Source organism: Aethalodelphis obliquidens, unplaced genomic scaffold, assembly GCF_003676395.1.
Source record: "Aethalodelphis obliquidens isolate GAN/ISIS:26980383/991018 unplaced genomic scaffold, ASM367639v1 scaffold15, whole genome shotgun sequence".
Lineage (NCBI taxonomy): Eukaryota > Metazoa > Chordata > Mammalia > Artiodactyla > Delphinidae > Aethalodelphis > Aethalodelphis obliquidens.
The window spans coordinates 12,608,378-12,629,699 of NW_020837959.1; the positions used below are offsets into that span (position 1 = coordinate 12,608,378).

Below are 21,322 nucleotides of genomic sequence, written 5' to 3' on the forward strand. Positions count from 1 at the left end.
AATGCTTCCTCAAAAGATACACTTTATGTATCTCTTTGTTCCTTGACTAAATGTTATCTTTCTCGGTGACAGAGGTAACATTTTACTAACTCATGTTGGGAAATTCATTTCACTTTCTGAGCATTTACATAGCATTGTTGGAAAATGGAAAAGCAGGAAGAGAAGATAAAAATTGTTTCAAACTATGAAAGAGATAGGTCCATTTATTTTTCTTAGAGTAAAATGTTCCAGGATAGCAGTTTTCAGATTGTGTGTGATGAGATCAATTTAGTGGATCAAGAGGAACACTTAAAAACAATGAAATAAAACAGAATAGAATAAAACAGAAAATATAATACCAGCAACATACCAAGTGTAACTGTTGTTTCACGAAATTTTGGTTTCAGTTATACATATTTATGCCTGTATGTATACTGCAAAATGTATTCCTGAGAGCCAGATTAAGAAAATGTAAAAGCCACTGCTAAGTGAATACAAAGTAGTAGAGTTATTGTTTTTAATATTTTGTTTTTTGACAGATAATAACAATTTTAAAAAATGATAAGACAGGGCTTCCCTGGTGGCGCAGTGGTTGAGAGTCTGCCTGCCGATGCAGGGGACAGGGGTTCGTGCCCCGGTCTGGGAAGATCCCACATGCCACGGAGTGGCTAGGCCCGTGAGCTGTGGCCACTGAGCCTGTGCTCTGCAACGGGAGAGGCCACAACAGTGAGAGACCGGCGTACCAAAAAAAAAAAAAGATATGACATTGATGAAAGAAACTGAAGAAGACACAAATTAATCTGAGGCTCTTCCGTACTCATGGGCTAGAAGAATATTGTTAAAATGTCCATACTACCCATAGCAATCTACAGATTCAATGCAATCTCCATCAAAATTCCAATGGATTTTTCACATAAATGTAACAAACAATCCTAATATTGTATGGAATCACAAAAGACCTAATAGCCAAAGGGATCTTAAGAAAGAAGAACCAAGCTGGAGGCATCACACTTCCTGATTTCAAACTATATTACAAATCTATACCAATCAAAACAGTATGGTATTAACATAAAAACAGACACATAGATCAATGGAACAGACTAGAGAACCCAGAAATAAGCCCATACATATATGGTCAACTAATTTACAACAAAGGAGCCAAGCATATGCAATGGGGAAAGGATAGTTTCTTCAGTAACTGGTGCTGGGAAAACTGAATAGCCATATGTAGAAGAATGGAACTGGAATATTACCTTATACCACACAGAAAAATCAACTCAGAATGGATCTAAAGCTTTGAACATAAGACCTGAAACCATAAAACTCCTAGAAGAAAACATAGGGAGTAAGCTCCTTGACACTGGTCTTGGTAATAATTTTTTGGATTTGACACAAAGAGCAAAGGCAACAAAAGCAAATAAAAACAAATGGGACTACATCCAACTAAAAAGCTCCTGTACAACAAAGGAAACCATCAACCAAATGAAAAGGCAATCTACAGAATGGAAGAAAATATTTGCAAGTCATATATCTTATAAGGGATTAATACCTGAAATATAAAAAGGACTCATACAACTCAATAGAAAAAAAATCCAATTAAAAAATGGGCAGAGGATCTGAACAGACATTTTTCCAAAGGAGACATACAGGTGGCCAAAAGGTACATGAAAAGGTGCTCAACACTGATAATCAGGGAAATGCATATCAAAATCACAATGAGGTATCACCTGTTAGAATGACTATCACCAAAAAGACAAAAAATAAACAAGGGTTGGTGAGAATGTGGAGAAAAGAAAACCCCTGTGCACAGTGGGTAGGGATGTAAATTGGTGCAGCCACCATGGAAAACAGTATGGAGGTTCCTCAAAACATTAAAAATAGAACATCTAGCAATGTCACTTCTGTATTTACCCAAAGAAAACAAAATGACTATCTCGAAGAGATATCTGCACCCTCAAGTTCACTGCGGCATTATTTGCAATAGTCAGGACATGGAAACAACCTAAATGTCCGCTGATGGATGAACTGATAAAGAAAATGTTTTTTATATATATATAGAGAGAGAGAGAGAGAGAGAGAGAGAGAGAGAGAAAGAGAGATCAAAATATTATTAAACCATTAAAAAAAAAAGAAATTCTGTCATTTGAGACAATTTGGATGGACCTTAAGGGCATTATGCTAAGTGAAATAAGTCTGACGGAAAAAAGACAAATACTGTATAATTTCACTTATATACAGAATCTTAAAACAAACAAACCACAAAACTGAACTCACAGATACAGAGAACAGATGGGGTGGGGGGTGAAATGGGTGAAGGCAGTACAAAGGTACAAACTGCAAGTTATAAGATAAATGATAAGTAAGTCCTGGGGCTGGTGTACAGCACAGCGCCTACAGGTAATACGGTATTGGATGCCTGAAACCTGCCAAGGGAGTAAATCAAAAAAGCTGACATCACACACACACACAACTGTAACTGTGTGTGGTGACAGACGTTAACTAAACTTACTGTGGTGACCATTTTGCAATATATGCATATATCAAATCATTATGTTTTATGGGAAATAACTCCTAAATGTTTTAGGTAAAGGTTTACAATGTTTGTCTTGTGTAATTTTACGGAGTGAAAAAACCGTAAAACTATTACAATGTTATATGTCAATTATATCTCAATAAAAATAACTTTAAAAACCCACAAAATAATTAATCACATTTCTCCATAAAATATCAATTTGGTTTGTTTTCAAAACAAAAGAAAACCAACAATCTATCCAATTCCACCAGTGAATATATTTCACGAGTTTGATTTAAAAGAATGTATAATTTACAAGTATACTTTATTCACATGCTGTAATCTATTTTAAATAGCTTATTCAGATAGAGCTTTTAGCAATGTGTGATAAGTACATTTCCAACATTAAGTAATAAAATGCATCAAACTCCAAAGAATTCCAGTGCTGCTTTATTATTGGATTTCCCAAACCATGCCTTCGATATAATATGCTGCTGACATTTGATTCGGATACCCAATAACCTTATTCTGACTCACATGCTGGAAAAAAAATCTTATTTCATAGCAGTGACCTTTAATTTAAACTGAAATTTATTAAAAATCAGGCTAATGTGATGTGTTTTTTAGTAGAATTTTCCTACAAGAATAAAAGGTGAATAGTTGAAATATTAGGTCCGACATTTCCAAAGAGGTTCCAATCTTTTAGAAGTACATAAACAGTATTTAGTATATACCATGTCAAAATCCTAGCAACTAGAAATATGCTCTTTTAATATATTTTGATTAACTTTATCAATATACTTATATTTTACTTATATACTTTACTGAAATGCAGATGTCTAAAATCACAGATTGTGTATGGTGTACATAGTTTTATGTAAAGATCACTGCTTAGAAATGTGTAAATATATAATCTATGCATTTTAATACGCCATATATAATTTCTGAAAAGATAGCATACAGAATTAAATCACTCAAGTGTACTGTTACTGGAAAATTTTAACAAATAAAAAGATTCCAACTTTGTTGGCTCTTCCTGTTGGTTGTGTCATCCAGAGATATTTTAGTGTTTATCTGTTAATTATCTTAGTGTTTATCTGTTAATTATCTGACTTCTTCCTACCTAAAGGAGAGTTAGAAAGTCAATGTCATCCACCTGCCTGGGGCCTGAATACTTCTCATTCAGTGGCCAGTCAAATCACCTTTCAAATCATCCATCTGTTCCATTTGTCAGAGGATTTATCAATATTCAGGGATAGCTGATATCTTTTGTCTGTGTGCAGTGGAATTGTTGGCTGGCTATTTAAATCCTTTCTGCCCCTCCACCTTTTTGAAAAAAAAAAACAACATTGTAATGATTCCTCTGATTAGAGATTTTATTGATACAATTATCACAAACCCCTAAATAGATAAGATTTGCAGGTCACAGGCTGCTGATTCCTTAAGGTTCATACTAAAATACTTTTTCCCTTATTGTGCCAATGAGATAGAAGTATTCTCAGAATGTAGGGCTGGTGGGAGATCATCTACTCCATCTACAAAGTGAACTTAAAAAATTCTAATCCTGGGATGGTAAAAAGGAAATGACTCTACTGTAATATTCTAATTTTACAATGCAGCAAAACCAAGTTTCCTTTTCAGGAAAAAACTCTGGGCTATAAAAAGTGACTCACAGCTATTAGGCTCTGTACCTTGGAGGAGCTTTCAATTACAATTATGGTCTCTGGAGGTATCAAACTGGGGAAGGAGGTGTTTGGGGAAGAAGGAATTGGTGGCAGACTCCAGAAATCACTTATTGGGACAAACATCATTGGATGTATTTCCTGGTTTCAGCTCCACAGTGCCAATCTGTTGTGGGTCATGATCTATGTGTTAGCAACTGGCAATCTACCTCTACCTTAGATTGGGCTTTTAGGGCAACTTACGGTGAGGAGAAAATGTGCAAACGATCAGCTGGGTCTCTTAAAAGTGATCACTTAAATGATACAGAAATATGAAATAATAATAGTAAAAAAAATAGTAACTTATTCGCTTTAGGTAGTACAAATAACCACACTTTCCCCATTTTTCTTCTCAGTCTTAAAATGCACCATGCCACATAAAAATACGTAATGAAATGGCTATCCCGAAATGAAAAGGCCATCTAGTGCAGTATTTCTGTACATTGAGGGAAAAGAAATGCCTGATCAGAAAGGACCCAAAGGTAGGCTAATGAGGTAGATATGGTGCAGGTTCTGTGAAGCCAAAATATTTGTTGTTGTATAACTCTTAAAACGTCCAATAAAGGACTATTCAGGAGTCTGTTGTCCATTAAAGGACACTGGCTCCTAAAGCCTGGATAATGCAGGTGCTTTTAAATGATTAAGGTACTAAAGTTTTCAATGCTTTATCTGATGTAGAACTTCTTCATAGATAATTAGTAAGTCAAAAGTGTTTAAGAGTATTTTAGAAGTAGTTTTGTAAATAGTTTTTTCTGCTGTTGTTGCTTGTTTGCCTTTTATTGCTCTGTGATTAATAATAAAAGGTGGCTTTGAAATAATGAAAAAATTAAAAAAAAATAAAATGCACCGTGCCTTCTAGCCTAATGCAATGTATAAAGTCTCCTCTAGGTACCTTACAAATGTCAAGTTCTATCCTTGGCCATATTCGTTTCTAATTTCTATTCCTGGCCATTCACTTCTACCTCTCTATACACTACCCAGCAGGGTTCATCTACTCTCCAAATGTGAATTATATAGATGATTTCGAGTCTTTACACTCATACATAAACTGAACTTTCAGGCTTTAGTCCAGTATTCTAATTGCTTATTAGGTGCATCTATCTGGATGATTACCATTTCCAAAGGCAAAATAATCTCCCCCAGCTATTCCTCTCTAATTCTATTCGCTCATGTTCAAAATGTCAAGGTTACTTTTGACCTTTTCCTCTCCTTCTTCCACTAAGTTTGATTGATTCATTCTTTACAACATTATTTGCATCCATTCTTTCCATGCTAATTCAGAATCTTTATACTTCATGTAGAAATGAGATTATGACAATACAACTCTTTCTTCTGACTCTGGTCTATTACCACTAAGCCATCTATCATATCACCACCATATTTCTATTTTTGTAACAATTCTGATCATGGTCCTTGACTGCAAGAGCAAGTCCAAAGTCTTTAACCTTCCGTAATTTGGCTTTATGTATTTTACCTCTTCTCACACTTCTATATAAATTCCTGGTTTGGCCAACCTGGTCTATTTAACAGCCAATGAACCTACCCTATGCATTTCCCATGCCATGTCCTCCATCTGGAAGACACCATGCTTCTGATTCTTAAAGTTTGTTATTAAATTTTACCTCTTCCTGGTCGCCCCTAGTAGATAGAAGTGCTCTCACAGAATGTTAGAGTGGAAGGGAGATCGTCTACTCCAGTTGCAAAATGGGCTTTAAAGAGTCACCTCCTCCATCTATAAAATTCAAGTGCTTGGGGAAACTGAGGCCACTAAAAGAATTTTCTCTTTGAACACTAATTTTTTTCAACACATCTTTCTTGATTGGTTCCTATGTGCCAGGAGCCATTCTAGCCACGTGGGATTACAGTTTAGTAAGAAAGACGGACTGTACTTAAACTCTGATGAGCACTACCAGAGGAGGGGAAGCACAGGGTGCCACTGATGTCTGAAACATGAGTGGTTGAGGGAAGGGGTGAGGCACGAGGTTAATACACTGTGGGAAGACAGGATGGAATAAAGTCAGTTTGGGAAGATGAGGAAGGCTTCCCTGAGGAGGAAATCTTCTAAGCAGGGGCCAAAAAGTAGGAATTAACTCTGCAAAAGGTGGGTGATTTCTGCATGTAGAAGCAAAGCCCAGAGACAGGCACTTTCATGGAACTAAAAGAAGGTCGGGGTGCTGGAATCCAAGGGGTGAGCAAGCTTGCCAGAGGTGAAGGTGGAAAGGCAGGGAGGGATAAGAGCATTGCTGGGCCTGGGAAGGTCATGTTGAAGATTTCTGGGCTTTATCCTAAGAATAGGCATTGGGTTGCATGTTCCAAGGTACTTCAAGTCAGGACCACGGCTTACCCTGGGAGAAATGGGAGAAGCAACTATGAAATTAGAAAGAACTTGAGTTTTATTTCAATTGAAACATTTTCTGTATCCTTGTCATCTTCCCTATGTGTCCGATCTCATCCAAAGTCAATTTAAAAAAAGAAAGCATGTGAATTTATAAAAACCACCATTTTAGCTAGCCTGCTTGGCTTGGACAAGAGCTTGTGTATGTACAGCTATTCTGTGCTTTTCAAAAGTTGCTTCGTGACACTTCAATTTTAGGAAAGACCTACGTTAGTACCTGTTTTTGATAACCAAAAGAAATAAGATGATTTTTGCTTTTATGAAAAAAGGCAAAAAGTGAAAATAGCATCCAGCACTTGGTGTGCTGTGAGCAGTTGAGAGGTAGCACGTACCCCATCAGGGAGAGAGGCACCTCCAAGTTCCTTCCCCAGGAACCACACTCAGCACCTCAGCATCAATCTGCCATAGCTTTGAACTGTGTCTGTGAGCGCTTTACCTAGATTTTTTCTTTTTTTGCGCATCTGTAAGCAAGATGTGTCCTAAGGTAATTGCTTCTTCACTTTATGCCATTTTGGCTTAGGAAAGGTTTCATAGGAACTCTCTACTTTCAGATAGCAGGGGGGAACTTGTATATGGATGTCCGTGAACCTACAGACACTTAAGGGAGTAGGGACCTGTTTTATACTTTTTATAAGCAAAACATTCCATACAAGAACAATCCAGGGAAAAGCTCCATTTCACTCTCAGCTGTGCATTGGTGCTACAGTTAAAGTGAAATGTTCATTCTCTTGCCCTTTCCCGTAAGATCTTTAATAAGAGAAAATATTTTAAGAGAATACCAACAAAATTTTTCCAAGGATTGTTTTAGTCACCACTGCTTTTTTAGTATCATCTTGTCTATACTAGGTAATGACTTTCAAAATGCAATCAAATTTATTTCCTCTCAAATTACATTTATATCAAGGATAAAATTTTAAGCAGACAGGGTGACAAAGTTAAAGAACAGCTGGAATTTTGAAGCAAGTTTTGTGTTCAAGGTATTGTGTTGGACACCTTAAAATATATTATCTCATTTTATCCTAACAAAGACTCTTGAGAGGTGCATGCTATACTCTAATTCACAGACAAGGAAGATGGAGCTCAGAGAAGCAAGCATTTCCCCAAAATATATACACCTTAGACCTACACTGTCCAATATGGTAGCCTGGAGCCACATGTGGCTGTTGAGCAACTGAAATACAGCTAGTCTGAACTGAGATGTGCAGTAAGTGTAAACTGAACACCAGATTTTGAAAATTTAGTATGAAAACTATTAAAGTATCTCAATTTTTGAATACTGATTACACGCTGAAATGACAATATTTTAGATAGAGTAGGTTAAATAAAATATATTATTAAAATTAATTTTACCTGCTTCCCATTTTTTACAAAAAATCAGCTAGTAGACATTTCAAAATTACACACATTGCCCACAACTATATTTGAATTGAAGAGCGTGACCCTAGACCAAAGGGTGGATTGCTGAATTTGCCAGTAAACATCAAGGTCAAAGGCAGCGTGGTACAGAAGAAAAGAAGAATACGTGGATTCATGCAGATCTCGGTTTAAATCTCCTCTCCACCAATGACTAGTTTTGGGCGAAATACCAACCCTCTCTGCACTTCACTTATGTCATCTGCATTATGGTAATATTAAATATCCCCAAACAACTGTTGTATAGAATATGTAAAGCAGTAACTGGCAGAGGGGAGAGAACAACTACGAATACCTCCTACAGCAACTGATTAATTTAAAAACTGATTCCCAAAAAGAGAAGAAAATTCATTTATTTGAAAATCCCATTTTATTCTCTTTAAGTGGGAAAAGTTAAAGAAGCAACACATTGAATGCCTGCTTTACCATAATATGTGCATGATATATACTGTCTTGTAAAATACATAGTATACACAGATTCCTTCTTTCTTTCAACGTTGTTTATAATATGCTATAGGCCGGGAGGCCAGATGATGAGATTAGGGTGAAGTAAAAAATACCAGGACACAGAAGGGCCCAAGCGGTTCTTAAGGACACAATGGATGAATTCCAGTGAAAGAGTTTATGAGCTACATACACTTCAGCTGGTCTTTTCAACTTTTACATCAGGAACTGAGACTAGTGAGTAAATGACATCTGGGCAAATAGAATTTTACTCTTTTTTTTTCTTCCTGGGTCACAGTGCAAACAAATAAATTGTTCCAATACACTACGTTTAGACTAACTCATTATTAGTAATCTCTACTAAATCATAAGAAACTACAAAATCATATGGACTACACTATCCAATGACATTTTACCGTATTCTGTCTGCTAGGCTTGTGTCAAGAAGTTCGCCCTGGGCATGTGACTTTTATCAATGCATGTATTATCTGTATATGTTTAAATATAAAGGGTGGAGGAGTTGGGGCATTTACTTTATTATTTGATGTATGTATATGGCCTAAGATTGACATGTGACAATGTGTTAGATTGCCCTGTTTTGTATGTTTTTTTTTTTAAGTAGTATGAAAGGGGAATTAAAGATTTGAGCCACTTGAATGTAGCCTCTTAAATATCAGATACATAGTAAATTTAACACCAAAAGTGTTCCTATGTTAACTATAACAATTAACTTTCAAGAAAATGAGACTGAAGAAGTAAGAAGCTATCAGATTCACAGATCTCAGAACACCATGAGAGGCTATAAAAATATCCACTTTATTCTAGTTTGAAATTTAATGGAAGAAGTAACATACCAAATTTTAGGTTAGCTGTTAAAGTGCATATTCAGTGAATTAAGTGGGGAGAGCTTCAGGAGAGGGCCTCCCCTTTGATCTCATACGTGGCATTAAAAATCTGCTTCTTCTAGTGAATTTCTGAGCAACCCCTGAATATATGTGACTTGGTATTTGCTCTTTCAAAGTGAGTAGACTCAAACTGACTAAAAATGAGACTACGTCTACAGTACACTTACAACTAGTTTTCAGCAAATGTCTACAAATTTAGGGTTATAGGTAGAATTGGGTAAGAAAAACAAAATTACACTAAATCAAAATTATTAGCAATTATTAACTAATAATAAGAATCAGACAAAGCAGTAACACGTAAACAGTAATTAGAAAAATTTGCTAAAACTTTGAACTGAGATATTACACTTCTGATGCTTGAAATTATAGGAAAAAATATACTCAATCAACTTAAGAGAAAATATCATAAGCCATTTATGCTACCAGCCATAATTCCAAAATGCACACTTTAGAAAAAAGAGTTCATATCAGGAAAGAGCTTATTTGCATTAACTTTAAATTAGCTAATATCTGAGTCACACCTTTGAAGAAACTTGCATTATTTCCAGGAATGCCTTTTTCCCTCCCTTTTCTTTCTTTCTTTTTTTGTTTTTGAGGGGAATAAGGCAGCTAGACTAAAAAGAAAAAAAAAAGTTAAGTCGCATTCTTTAATGTGAATGGTGTACTTGTGCTTCTATATACTATCTCAATCCAACTGAGCCATGTCTTCAAATAATTTGATAATCTGTCTTTAAAGTTTCATCTTAATTGGAGAGTTCATTTTTGTAAAACGCCTTGGCACCATTCAATCTTTTATGAAACGAGAAAGGTCTCTTTCCTTTGGACTTGACATTTTTAACCACGTACGTGTGAGCAATTTTTGCTGTCAAATACTGCAAAGGTAGGTTTTCTGTTGTTGTTCAATCTGAAAATGTCTCCACTATACTTGCACAGCTGCCCTCTTCCCAGCAGAAACCTACCCGCCCCCTCCCCCCTGCAAGTTTTAAACTTTGTTTCCTTTGGGGTTCTGCACAAGCGCTACTAGTAATATCCAAGAGACAAAGAGCTGTGCTGTGGGTTCACGGGATGCCAAATTTGAGTTGTGAAACAAAGCACTCAAATTTGAGATTCAAGATGAGGAGGAAGATGCTGGTAAAAAAAAAAAAAAAAAATTATCATAAAGCGTAAGATCGCAGAGCCATCTCCCTAGACATCTCCTCCTGCCCACGGCCACCCCAGAGCGCGCGGGAGGGAGTTCTGGCCCCGGGACAGGGGCTGCCGGCCGCACCGCGAAGCCCCCTGCCCGCACCCCCGGCCCTCTCACCGCTTCACTCGGATGATCTGGTCCCGCATGGGCTTGATGTCCTGGAAGCTCTGCTGGTTGACGAGGCTGTAGACGAGAATGAAGCCCTGGCCGTTCTTGATGTACAGGTCCCGCATGGACGCGAACTGCTCGGTGCCCGCCGTGTCCAGGATCTCCAGCACCGACGGCGACGAGTCCACCTCGATCTCCTTGCGGTAGAAGTCCTCGATGGTGGGGTCGTATTTCTCGATGAAGGTGCCGGTCACGAACTGCACAGTCAGGGCGGATTTGCCGACCCCGCCCGAGCCCAGCACCACCACTTTGTACTCGCGCATCGTCCCTCCGCGGCCGCCGCCGCCGCCGCTGCCCGCGACATAGACCTACGCCCGCCGCGCTGCGCGCCCGGACCCTGCGCCGGCGGCCGGCTCCGCCGCCTCCCGCGGCCGCCCCCACCTCACGGCCGCCGCGGCCCCCCGGGCGCCGGCGGAGGGAGCAGCAGCCCTGGGCATGGGCCGAGCCGGGCGGCAATGCGGCACCGCGGGCGCCGGCAGGCACTAAGGGCGAGCAGGGAGTGTGAGTCAAGGAGCCGACGGAGCCGCCCGAACCGCGGGCCCGCAGTGCCGGCGGCCCCGCCCCTCGCGCCTCCACGCCCAGCTCCCCGCCCGCCGCCGCCGCCGCTCTTCCCGGCGCCGAAGCGCGCGCCCGAGCCCGAGCCGCAGCGCTGCTGGGGGCGGGGCCCGGCGGCCCGGGGCGGAGCCCGGCGGCGCAGCCCCGCCCCTGCTCCCCCCGTCGCCTAGGCGACCGGCCGCGCGCGCGCTCCCAGGAAGCTCGGCGCGGCGCGGAAGCCTCCGCCCGCGTTTAGATAAACAGCCACCTGGGTTACCGAACAACACCCCACCCCGTCTGCCCCGTTGAACCCCGGGGCCTGCGTACTGAGCATGCGCAGTTCTTCCTCCTGCGACGGGAGCCGCTTCTATTTGAGAACGCCACGGTCAGAATTTGGCGGAGACAAGATGTTGGAGGGGCCAGAGCAATCTCCAGGTTTTAACATGAGGCGGGGAGAAGATACTGGCAAGGTCCAGACGGAGGCCTTCGCATGAGGGCCTTGCTGGGCACCACCCAGTCTGTCAGCATTCCTGAGAGCTTTGGTTTTATCTTGTATAAACATAAGAAGCTTTAAGGGAGGAGCATAAGTACAACGAAATGCAGCTTTGTTTTAAGCGTCAGGACACTGAGGGAGAAGTGACAGACCCCCATCCAGCCCACTGCCCGAGGCGGCGAAGGCCAGAAACCGCGGAAGCCGGGCCCACGCTCTCTGACGTCGCCGGGGGTCCCTCCCACCTTCCCCAGCCCCGCCCTTCTTCAGTGCCTGATAAAAGTCGAGCTCTTCCCACGCCCTGTCAGCTACGGGCGCCTGGAAAACCGGGAGAGCGGATCCCCCAGCAGCAGCCAGAAGGCCCGGGGACACCTCATAGCAACAGCCAGCCGGGGCATCTAGTAGGAAGCTGGGATTCATTTCAGCCAACCAGCCCGCGTTTTTGGACCCCGTGGTATCATTCTCGACCAATAGAGAGCCGCTTCATGCCACGTGACACTGACCCATCAGCCAATGGAGGAAAAGTCTAGTCGCAGGCTCAGCCATCCCATCTGCCACTGTTGGCCAGGCTGGGCGTTTGCCCCTGCGCACACTCTGCCAACCAATCATAGGTGAGCTGAAGAAAGACGGAGACTTGAGCTGAGCCAACCAGAATTCGCGGTTTCCTTGCCACTAAGGGCTGGTAGTATGGAGAAGGGGAAGAGCTGGTGGGGTCTGGGAGGGGTCAGTGATTGAGGGGTGGGTCGCGGTACCCTATTCGGGCAAAGAAATAGGATGTGTTCCGGCCGAGAGTGATGGATTTCACTTTTAACGTCGTCTCCGTGGCATTCTGCCTAAATGATAGACACGGAAATAGTGCTGAGGGATGTGGGCTGAAAAGTGGGGTGAACTGACAAAACAGGGACTCTTTAGGGTGAGAAAATGTCGAGTCCTTAGACATACAGCAGCAGTTGCATGGGTCCTCCATGCGTGCCTCCTAAAACGTTTTTAACAACTCAGTTTTGAAACTTACTGTTCTCTCTGTGGCATTAGATCTTAATTACACACTCTCTCCCACCCATAACGTCAAATTTAGGAGAAGTTATGTCCCTAAATATTCCTGGATTATATTTTGCAATAACTGGTAATTGGATTTACCTTCCATAAACTATGTCCTTCTCGAACTAGTCTACACCCATCCATTACCGTCTCACATTTCTTGGGAATAATAAGTTTCTATAGTTCTAACTAAGGTTTGATCATGGCATACCTCTTCAGCCTTCCTCTTCCGCACAAGGTCATCATGTAGAGAGAATTTTGGTCTGAGTTCATCAATAAAACAGATGTCCTTTTATCATCGTTTTTTTGGTCAATTATCAAACTACTACAAAGATGTACTCAGCTTTAGCTGTGTCCTACAGCCCTATTGCTCCATTATCTTAAAATGAATAACTTACCCTTGCATTATCTTGCTATAGTGTAACACACCAAGTTTTTGCTTAAAATAATTGCGGGCAAGTGTCCTGTCAAAATATGTGGTAAAATATAAGTCAATCATTACTTGATTACTTATCAAAATATGAGTGTTATATTTGAGCCACCACAATCAACAGTGAAGGCAGATTGCAAAAGAACTAAGAATCAAGAGGAAAGTTTTAGGAGAATTGAAACCAAAGAGCATCTGATACCTCATTTTAAACTAGTAATGTGAGTAAGTGAATTAAAATTAAGAGCTCACATGGATTTGAAGTGAAGCTTCATATCTGAGCTTTTTTGGCAGGCATGTTTCAAGAGGATTTTGTTGGTGAATACAGTGTTGAACTAGCATTTTAGAAGTCTCATGTACTGTGTAAAACTTACATGCTTTTTGTGGTTTCTTTAGTAACAACTACACTTCTTTCACGGAAAAGACATACTGTCTCTTTTAAGATCCAACTTTTGTATTGTAGTCGTAAGAAATCCCTAGGTTTGTCAGGGGTTGAATAGAGCCAAGAAGCATCAAACTTCCTCTCTTTGTATGGATCATTACAACCTGTGTATTACCTTGTATTACAGTGGAACTGAAAAACCATTCACTTTGCAAGAAGTAAAGGCCCAGTGACTTCTTTTTTTTTTAAAGAAATTTGCATTGGGATTGTGGGTCCAGAATGTATCTTTAAACAACTGCTTTCATTTCTTAGGTCCCCAAAAGTTGAGAAGCTCTGGACTGGAGTGCATCTGATAGAAGTTGTCACAAAAAAATAGTGAGTCGGTGCCCAGTTACTCCACTTAGCATAATAGAGAGAGGACAGGTTTTTTAAGACATTTCTCAGTTTATTTTCCCTGACCTTTCATCAGTGCCAACTTTCTTGATAAGGAGAAGTGTAGAGACGGCAGCTCTTGGAGTAGTGTAGCTCGTTTATGTTTCTCCTAATGACAGGCCTCAATTTGCATTCTCAGTGCTACCATAAAGGTAGATTTTTGATCAATAAGACTCAAAAAAAGACATGTTAAGTAGGAAAGTATTTTCCTACCTATTCTGTCTTGGTAGTGACCTGATTTGAGGCTATGTGACAGAGAAGAATTAGCTGCTAAAAGAAAGGATGTTGGGATGTGCAGAGAATTTTGAAGATTTGGGTGGGAATTGGGTGTGTATCTCCTGATCTCTTAATTGTGTTCATTGCTATGCTAGCATGAACTATCTATTCTGAGAGTGATTTTAGAAATAAAATGTCTCCATTTATTTGTTTGTGGGAAAGACAAAATAAAAATGAGATAAAATAAAATTGAATTTTCCCCAAGAGCTGTAAATCTGTATGATAGTGAAAGCTTAACAGTGTACACTGACACTTCAGGGTCTCTTTAGCTTCAGAAGTACATTGCTGGGAGAAAAAAGAAAAAAGAAAAGAGAAAAACTTCATTTCTCCTCTCCCCTCTGAATCTGAGAATTATCTCACCTATGCCCATATATCCTCAACTGTCACACTTGTGTTACCATGGAAACCCAGCTCCTTTCTTTGCTTCAGTGAAAGATGTTGGAAAAGGTGGGATGAAGTGGGAAATACACTGAATTCTGGGACTTTCTGACAATAGCAAGAAGCAAGTATGCAAGGAATTTAATGTAAACAAGTTAGTAGAGGGCATTCGTAATATGACCAGTGCTTTTCTTGGCTATAAGACCCTGATTCCTTTTGCTTCCTGTAAAAGCCTACATATCTCTGATTAACCATAAAGGGGAAGGACAAGTCAAATACATTTAGCACCTATGAAGTGCTACTGGTAATTACAAAGAGAGCAGAAAACATTTTCTTGGCCTCTCAGGCTCCTAATACAGTTGAGAAACAGAAGTATATATGAAGAGTGGAAAGGAAGGGGCAAAATAATTGTGTGTCTCTTTTGAAAATGTGATATGTCTCAGCACTTTAGAAAAGAAAAAGAATTAGAATGCAGAAATTGAGTATGTAAACAAATCAATGAAAGAAACCTTTTGATAGAGAAAAGAAATTTTTCTTTTTTTAAAAAATTAATTTATTTTTGGCTGCATTGGGTCTTTGTTGCTGCGTATGGGCTTTCTCTAGTTGTGGCGAGTGGGGGCTACACTTCATTCTGGTGCGTGGACTTCTCATGGTGGTGGCTTCTCTTGTTGCTGAGCATGGGCTGTAGGAGCATGGACTTCAGTAGTTGCAGCACATGGGCTCAGTAGTTGTGGCTCATGGGCTCTAGAGTGCAAGCTCAGTAGTTGTGGCGCATGGGCTTAATTGCTCTGTGGCATGTGGGATCTTCCTGGACCAGGGCTTGAACCCGTGTCCCCTGCATTGGCAGGTGGATTCTTAACCACTGTGCCACTAGGGAACTCCCAAGAACAGAAAATTTTCAATAGGCAATTTTCAGCAGAAAAAAAAAAAATCCATGAAGGAAAGGCTTAATGATTAAAATATAGGGGAGAAAAAAAAAAAAAAGAAAAACCCTGCAGAATCTTAAGAGCTTAAAGGTCCTGAGGAAAATAGCTCTAGTGTAATTTTTTGAATATAGAAGACCAGTCACAATGTTGCTTGCGTACCCTGCAGTTTCCCTTTACTTTTGGGAAAAAAAAAAAAAAGGGATGAATCAGGATTGATCATTGATGGTAGCGCTTTCCGTTCTGTACATAGTTCAGAAGTAGGCGCATGACTCAGTTCTTGCCATTGGTCTGGGAAGCAGGCTGCTAGGCTGGGGGATTTCCGGGATTCTGACAAGAATGAGTTAATATCCCCACTTTTGACATCATTTGCTTCCTGCTTTGCTCATTGAAATATGAGTATGTGGCCACCACCTTTGGGCTGTGATGCCTTATGGGTGAGTTTGAAAACCAACAAGCTTTGGATGGTTAAGAAGGAAGGGAAGAACCTAGTCCTGGATGACAACATTGAATGTCAAACCTATGTTGGAAATGCCCACCTTTGGACCATGGTTAAGTAAACAGCTAGTGTCCTTTGTTTTATGTTTGTTAGTTTAAGTCTGCTAGGTTTTCTGCATCTTGCAGGCAAATACATCTCAACTGTTACACAGAGTGTTAGGGATTTGAGACAAAATGGTGTTTTAAAAGATCAGCAATCATTTATGAGCACTTTCATTCTACTAATGAACTGCATGGTATTTCCAAGACATTATAATATTTATTGAGCACTTACTATGTTTATTATTCTAGGCCCCGAGGATACAACCATAGACAGATAGCCAAAAGAGCTTGAATTCTAGGAGGAGGTACAGACGTTATAAACAGAAGAGAGACGTTATAAACAGAAGAGGCAGGCATTAAGCAACTGATTACACATTTACATTATGTAATAACAGCTATAACTAATGCTAATATGGAGGAAAAAAAATCAGGGATTACAAGGGTGTGTAATAAAATAAAATATAAATAATAGAATATTATAAAATATATAACTAAATAACTGAATAACATCACAGAAACACTTTTCCAAGTACATGGTAATAGTATGTATCATTTATACATGAATTCCTAGAGGTCAAGAGAAACATAATAACCTGGAGCGGGTTTGGTCAGGGAAAGCTGTCTGAGAAAATTAATATGGAGCCATGTTTTGAAGGAAGTGGCCAAAGAATAGACTAGGTGGGGCAGAAGATGAGAGAGCAAAAGAAGAAAGCAGGAATGAGGCAGAGTGAAATAAGGGGAATACAGAATCACTTGATTCCTTAATTCCCTATAGCAACGCCATTCTAGGGACACCTATCAGGGAAAAAATCAGAAGCCAGAAGTCTCAAAGCAAGATTATAAAAAGTATGAAAATAATATAGGAAAAAACAATACAGAAGAAGAAGTAGAAGAGTACAAAGGTACATTTGAACTTAAGGCATTATTCAAAATAATGAATAATTTATAATGTGGGTGTCATGAAAAAATTGTCATAAGGGGTAATTATGGACTTGAGGACATCATGAAAGAGGGATTCACACTTTCACAAATAGAAGCAGGAAGAAAAATGAAGAGTAGCAAAAAATGAAAATAAACAGGAAAACAATTTTTGCTTATAGTTATTTTTTTCATGGTAGCTGTTATTGACATGCATTATGTAAAAATGAATGGGATTTGATTGAAAAGAAAAATTTCAACAGACCAGTAATATATAAAGATAGTCTTTTGGTAAATAATGTAACTTAAAATGTTTTTTGTAGAGTGCCTTTTTGTACCTTGCCATAGAAAAATCTTTTCAATAAAGTAGCTGCAAGGAATAATAAATTATAGCTTAGTGATGCATTTTGGAAGTAAAGAAACACATAGATGTACCAAATGTAATAGTATAGCAGCAATAAATAACCTGTAATAAAAATGAGAAGTTTGTCAGACATTACGTGGTTTTTGGTCAAATATAATTGTAGTAATTTTTCTAATGCTATTTTCTGTACAAATATAAGAACATTTTAAAATTAAGCCACAGTAGGCATATGAATATCTTGGTATTCATATAATGTAACTAATTTTTTACATTAGTTACATTATTATGAATAATAAAAATGTTTTGCCATTTCCAAATCACTTTTCCACATATCCAAGAAACTTTTTGTTTTTAATAAAAAATTTTAAAATAATTAGGAGCAACTCTACTAATATGTGATATGAAGATGCTGAACTAGGCTTACTGCTCCTTCCTCCTAGATGGCTGGAGTAATATGGAGGGTGAAACACCCTGCAATGAAGAAGACTATGGGAAAACCCAGGAATGAGGATTTTTTGTCGTTTTGAAATTGTCTGGGACTAGAAGAGGGTAGTGGGGATGTGGGCCTGGGGCAATAAGCAGCCAGCCACGCTGTGGGAGAAGAAAGCAGGGAAAGAACTGTTGAAAATCTGCTAGTACTTCTCCTTTCCGCTGCCTTGGGAAAATCAGTGCCTGCCCCTGCATGCATTGTGACTCTGAGCTCTGGACCATGTAGACTCCATAAGGAAATCAGGGCCGCACAGAAGCCCTGTGCTTGTGAGGAGCCATGAAACTCTTTGGCTCCCAACCAACTTAGGGCAGTTGCCCACCAACACCTCCTTCTCTAACTTCCCTGGCAGCTGGCGAATCACAACCTAAGGACTGCTCCTCCTGAGGTTGCTTCTCTCTGGGGAAACAGAAGGTGAATTCTTGATCTAAGAAGTGATTGGCTGTGATTTTCTTGGGTTTAGGGTTCTTCACTGCAGAGCTCATTTACTCTCACCCCTGAGCAACTTGGCGTGTCTCAGACTGGGGTCTAGTAAAATGATGAACCATCCTTGTTTACCTAGGACTGCCCTGGGTTTAGTCTAGCATCCCAGAAAACCCCTAAGTGCCAGTGGGTCATCCTCGACCTATCCTCAACACATTTCCAGAGGAAAATGAATGCATGTGCAAATTAGATTATTTTAAGAAGTACAGTTATTTTAAAAGACACACACACACACACAAATAGTAGATTATGGTTTCCATCAGAAGCATAAACATTAGAATGGACCACAATTTATAAATTAGCCTGATAAACATACTAAAAAAAGATAAGGGATAATGTTAGCTGTATGAAAACAAACAAACAAAAAGGAACCAAATGGCCATATTACAAATGAAATATATCGTAGCTGAAATAAAGAACAAGAGAGATAGGATAAGATAGCAGAAGAGACACAGTAAGGAGCACGTGAGAACATTGGAAGACCAGAGTTCATCTCCCAAAAGGAAGAAGGGAAGTGCAGAGAAGTAGAAAAGGGATAATGGAGAGCAGACGTAGAAGTGGCAGTATACAGATAATCCCGAAAAGAAAGAGAAGGAAAAATAAATGGATGACTTTTTAGAGAAATGAAAGTGTTAAATTTCCAATAAATGAATGGATGGATGAATGAACAAATAAAAGACTTCAGATGGAAGGGCCCATGCAGTATCAAAGGAGAATGACATGGAAAACCCACACTAACAGGTTATAGGGAAATTTGGGAGATCCAAGACAGAAAATTCTAAAAGTTTACAGTATGAAAAATTAATATCAAATTAACGTTGAACGTTTCAATAATAGCATAAGAAGCAAGAAGAACAATAACATAAGATTTTCAAAATATTGAAGGGAAAGTACTTAGAAACTGAAGTTTTATATTCAGCCAAAGTGCCATTCAGGTATGAGAATAGGAGACAGATAATCTCAGGTGTAGAAAACCTCAGAAATGTCGCAGCACAGAGATCCACACTGAAAACAGTGCATGAGTTCTTGAGGAAAAGGTGGTAAAAATCTAGATGATATTGCACTAGAAAAGATGATCAAATATTTTAGTAAAATCAGTTGTCTTTAAAAATATCTAAGATGAAAGAAATGTCTAAGAGAAAATACATCCATAAATTTTCAGAATTAAAAGTCTAGATAATATCAGCCTGATGGGGGTACACCAAGAAGTTTGAGAACATGACAAAGGTGTTCTTGTCTTATTAAGGGGGATGTTTTATATATACATATATATATAAATGTAATTATACATATATAATGTGTAATATGTATATGTGTATGTATTCACAAGAAGAAAAAAGGAAGAATAATATTAAAAAGTATTAAAAAGAATATAATTTTTAAATATTGAAAAAATAAGATATTCAAAATAGATCCTGAGATATCAATAATTATTAAAAAGCCAAACTCACCAGTTAAAAGGGAAAAAAAGGTCCATTTACATGCGGTTTACAGAAGGTACACCTAAAGGATAAGGACATACAAAAATTGAAGGAAAAGTATGCTAGAAGTCCTATCAGGCAAATTATTAAAACAGGCAAAGGAAAGCCAGTATAGTGATATTAGTATCAGATTTAAACTCATTTTAAGTCAAAAGTATTCTTAGGCATGGGAAGAATTACTATATGATGATAATAGATTCAATACACCAAGAATTTTTACCATTATTTTACTAATAAAATAGCATCAGATTATATAAAGCAAAAACTAATATAACCGTAGGGAAAAGTGGAAAACTCCACTGTCATATTCCCTATAACCTAGCAATTCTAACTCGAGTCATATATGCAAATTAACTCTTGCGTGTGTTTAACCATAGCCATGTTCAAGAATTTTTAGCAGCTTTGTTCATAATAACAAAAACAAAAAACAAAATAAAATCCTGGAAACAACTTAGATGCCAATCAATTGCAGAGTAAATTGATGTATCATGGTATGTTCACAGTAGAGAATTTTATATGATGGTCAAAACATGAATGATAGTAATATGCAACAATATAGATGACATTGTTTTTTTTTTGTTTGTTTGTTTTTTTGCTGTACGCGGGCCTCTCACTGCTGTGGCCTCTCCCGTTGCGGAGCACAGGCTCCGGATGCACAGGCTCAGCGGCCATGGCTCACTGGCCCAGCCGCTCCGCGGCATGTGGGATCTTCCCAGACTGGGGCACGAACCCGCGTCCCCTGCATCGGCAGGCGGACTGCCAATCACTGCGCCATCAGGGAAGCCAGACATTGTACTATTTACTAAAAATAAAGTAAGCCCCAAAGGTTGCCCATAGCATGATGCCCTTTTAACAATGTTAAACGACTAAAATTTTTTAAAATATACTTTTTAGAAATGCAGTTAGACTATGTAAAAAAAGGAAAAAGGGAAATGATGAACACATGCAAAATGATGAATGTATTGAGTAGAGGGAGGCAAGGGATTGAGATAATGGGGAAAATCTGGTAGTTTTTCCAACATGTAGGGCTTTTATTTTGGGGTGTAAGTTCACAGGTACTTAATTCATTATTTAAAATGACTAAAGAAATAATAAAAGTAGATCATGCATGAGTCAATAATAAGAATGTGTCATGGATCAAAGATTATTAATCCATATTATATGCCAGAGTTAAAAACAAACTGTATATAATGACTCAAATTCTAGAGATTCTAATACTTTAAGGTTGGAGTGTTGGGAGCAGAACAATAAAAGACGTAGAACAATATCCTTGCCTTTAAAGAGGTGAGGTACACTTTTCTCTCTCTCACTGTGATTATTAAACCTGCCACTCCCCAAACTTGGCATTCTCAAAGCGTCTGTTCCAATGTGAATGAAAGTGGAGAGAGTGGGCAAAGGAAGAGGGGCTGGGAGGAGGAGATGATATATAATTTATCCAAATATCTC

The 21,322-nt window shown here is 39.1% G+C and overlaps 1 protein-coding gene and 1 long non-coding RNA gene across 3 annotated transcripts in view; one reads left to right on the forward strand and one right to left on the reverse strand.

Annotated features, from left to right (window-relative positions):
- RAP2A (RAP2A, member of RAS oncogene family) overlaps nucleotides 1-11,427 on the reverse strand; it is a 41,033-nt gene extending 29,606 nt beyond the window's left edge. The window contains exons 1-2 of one of the 2 annotated variants that reach the window (XM_027115968.1): nucleotides 10,673-11,427; nucleotides 3,827-6,557 (exon numbers count right to left, since the gene is read on the reverse strand). In XM_027115968.1, the coding sequence (XP_026971769.1) occupies nucleotides 6,368-6,557; nucleotides 10,673-10,986 (504 nt within the window). In that variant the 5' untranslated portion in view covers nucleotides 10,987-11,427 and the 3' untranslated portion in view covers nucleotides 3,827-6,367. Of the gene's footprint in view, nucleotides 1-3,826; nucleotides 6,558-10,672 lie in introns of those variants that run through there. The other variant, XM_027115967.1, reaches the window with a different exon arrangement.
- Nucleotides 11,428-11,959: 532 nt separating this feature from the next.
- The window catches only part of LOC113625426 (uncharacterized), a 70,708-nt gene continuing 61,345 nt past the window's right edge, over nucleotides 11,960-21,322 (forward strand). The window contains exons 1-2 of the long non-coding RNA XR_003434674.1: nucleotides 11,960-12,358; nucleotides 13,907-13,969. This is a non-coding gene — a long non-coding RNA (uncharacterized LOC113625426). The remainder of the gene's footprint in view (nucleotides 12,359-13,906; nucleotides 13,970-21,322) is intronic.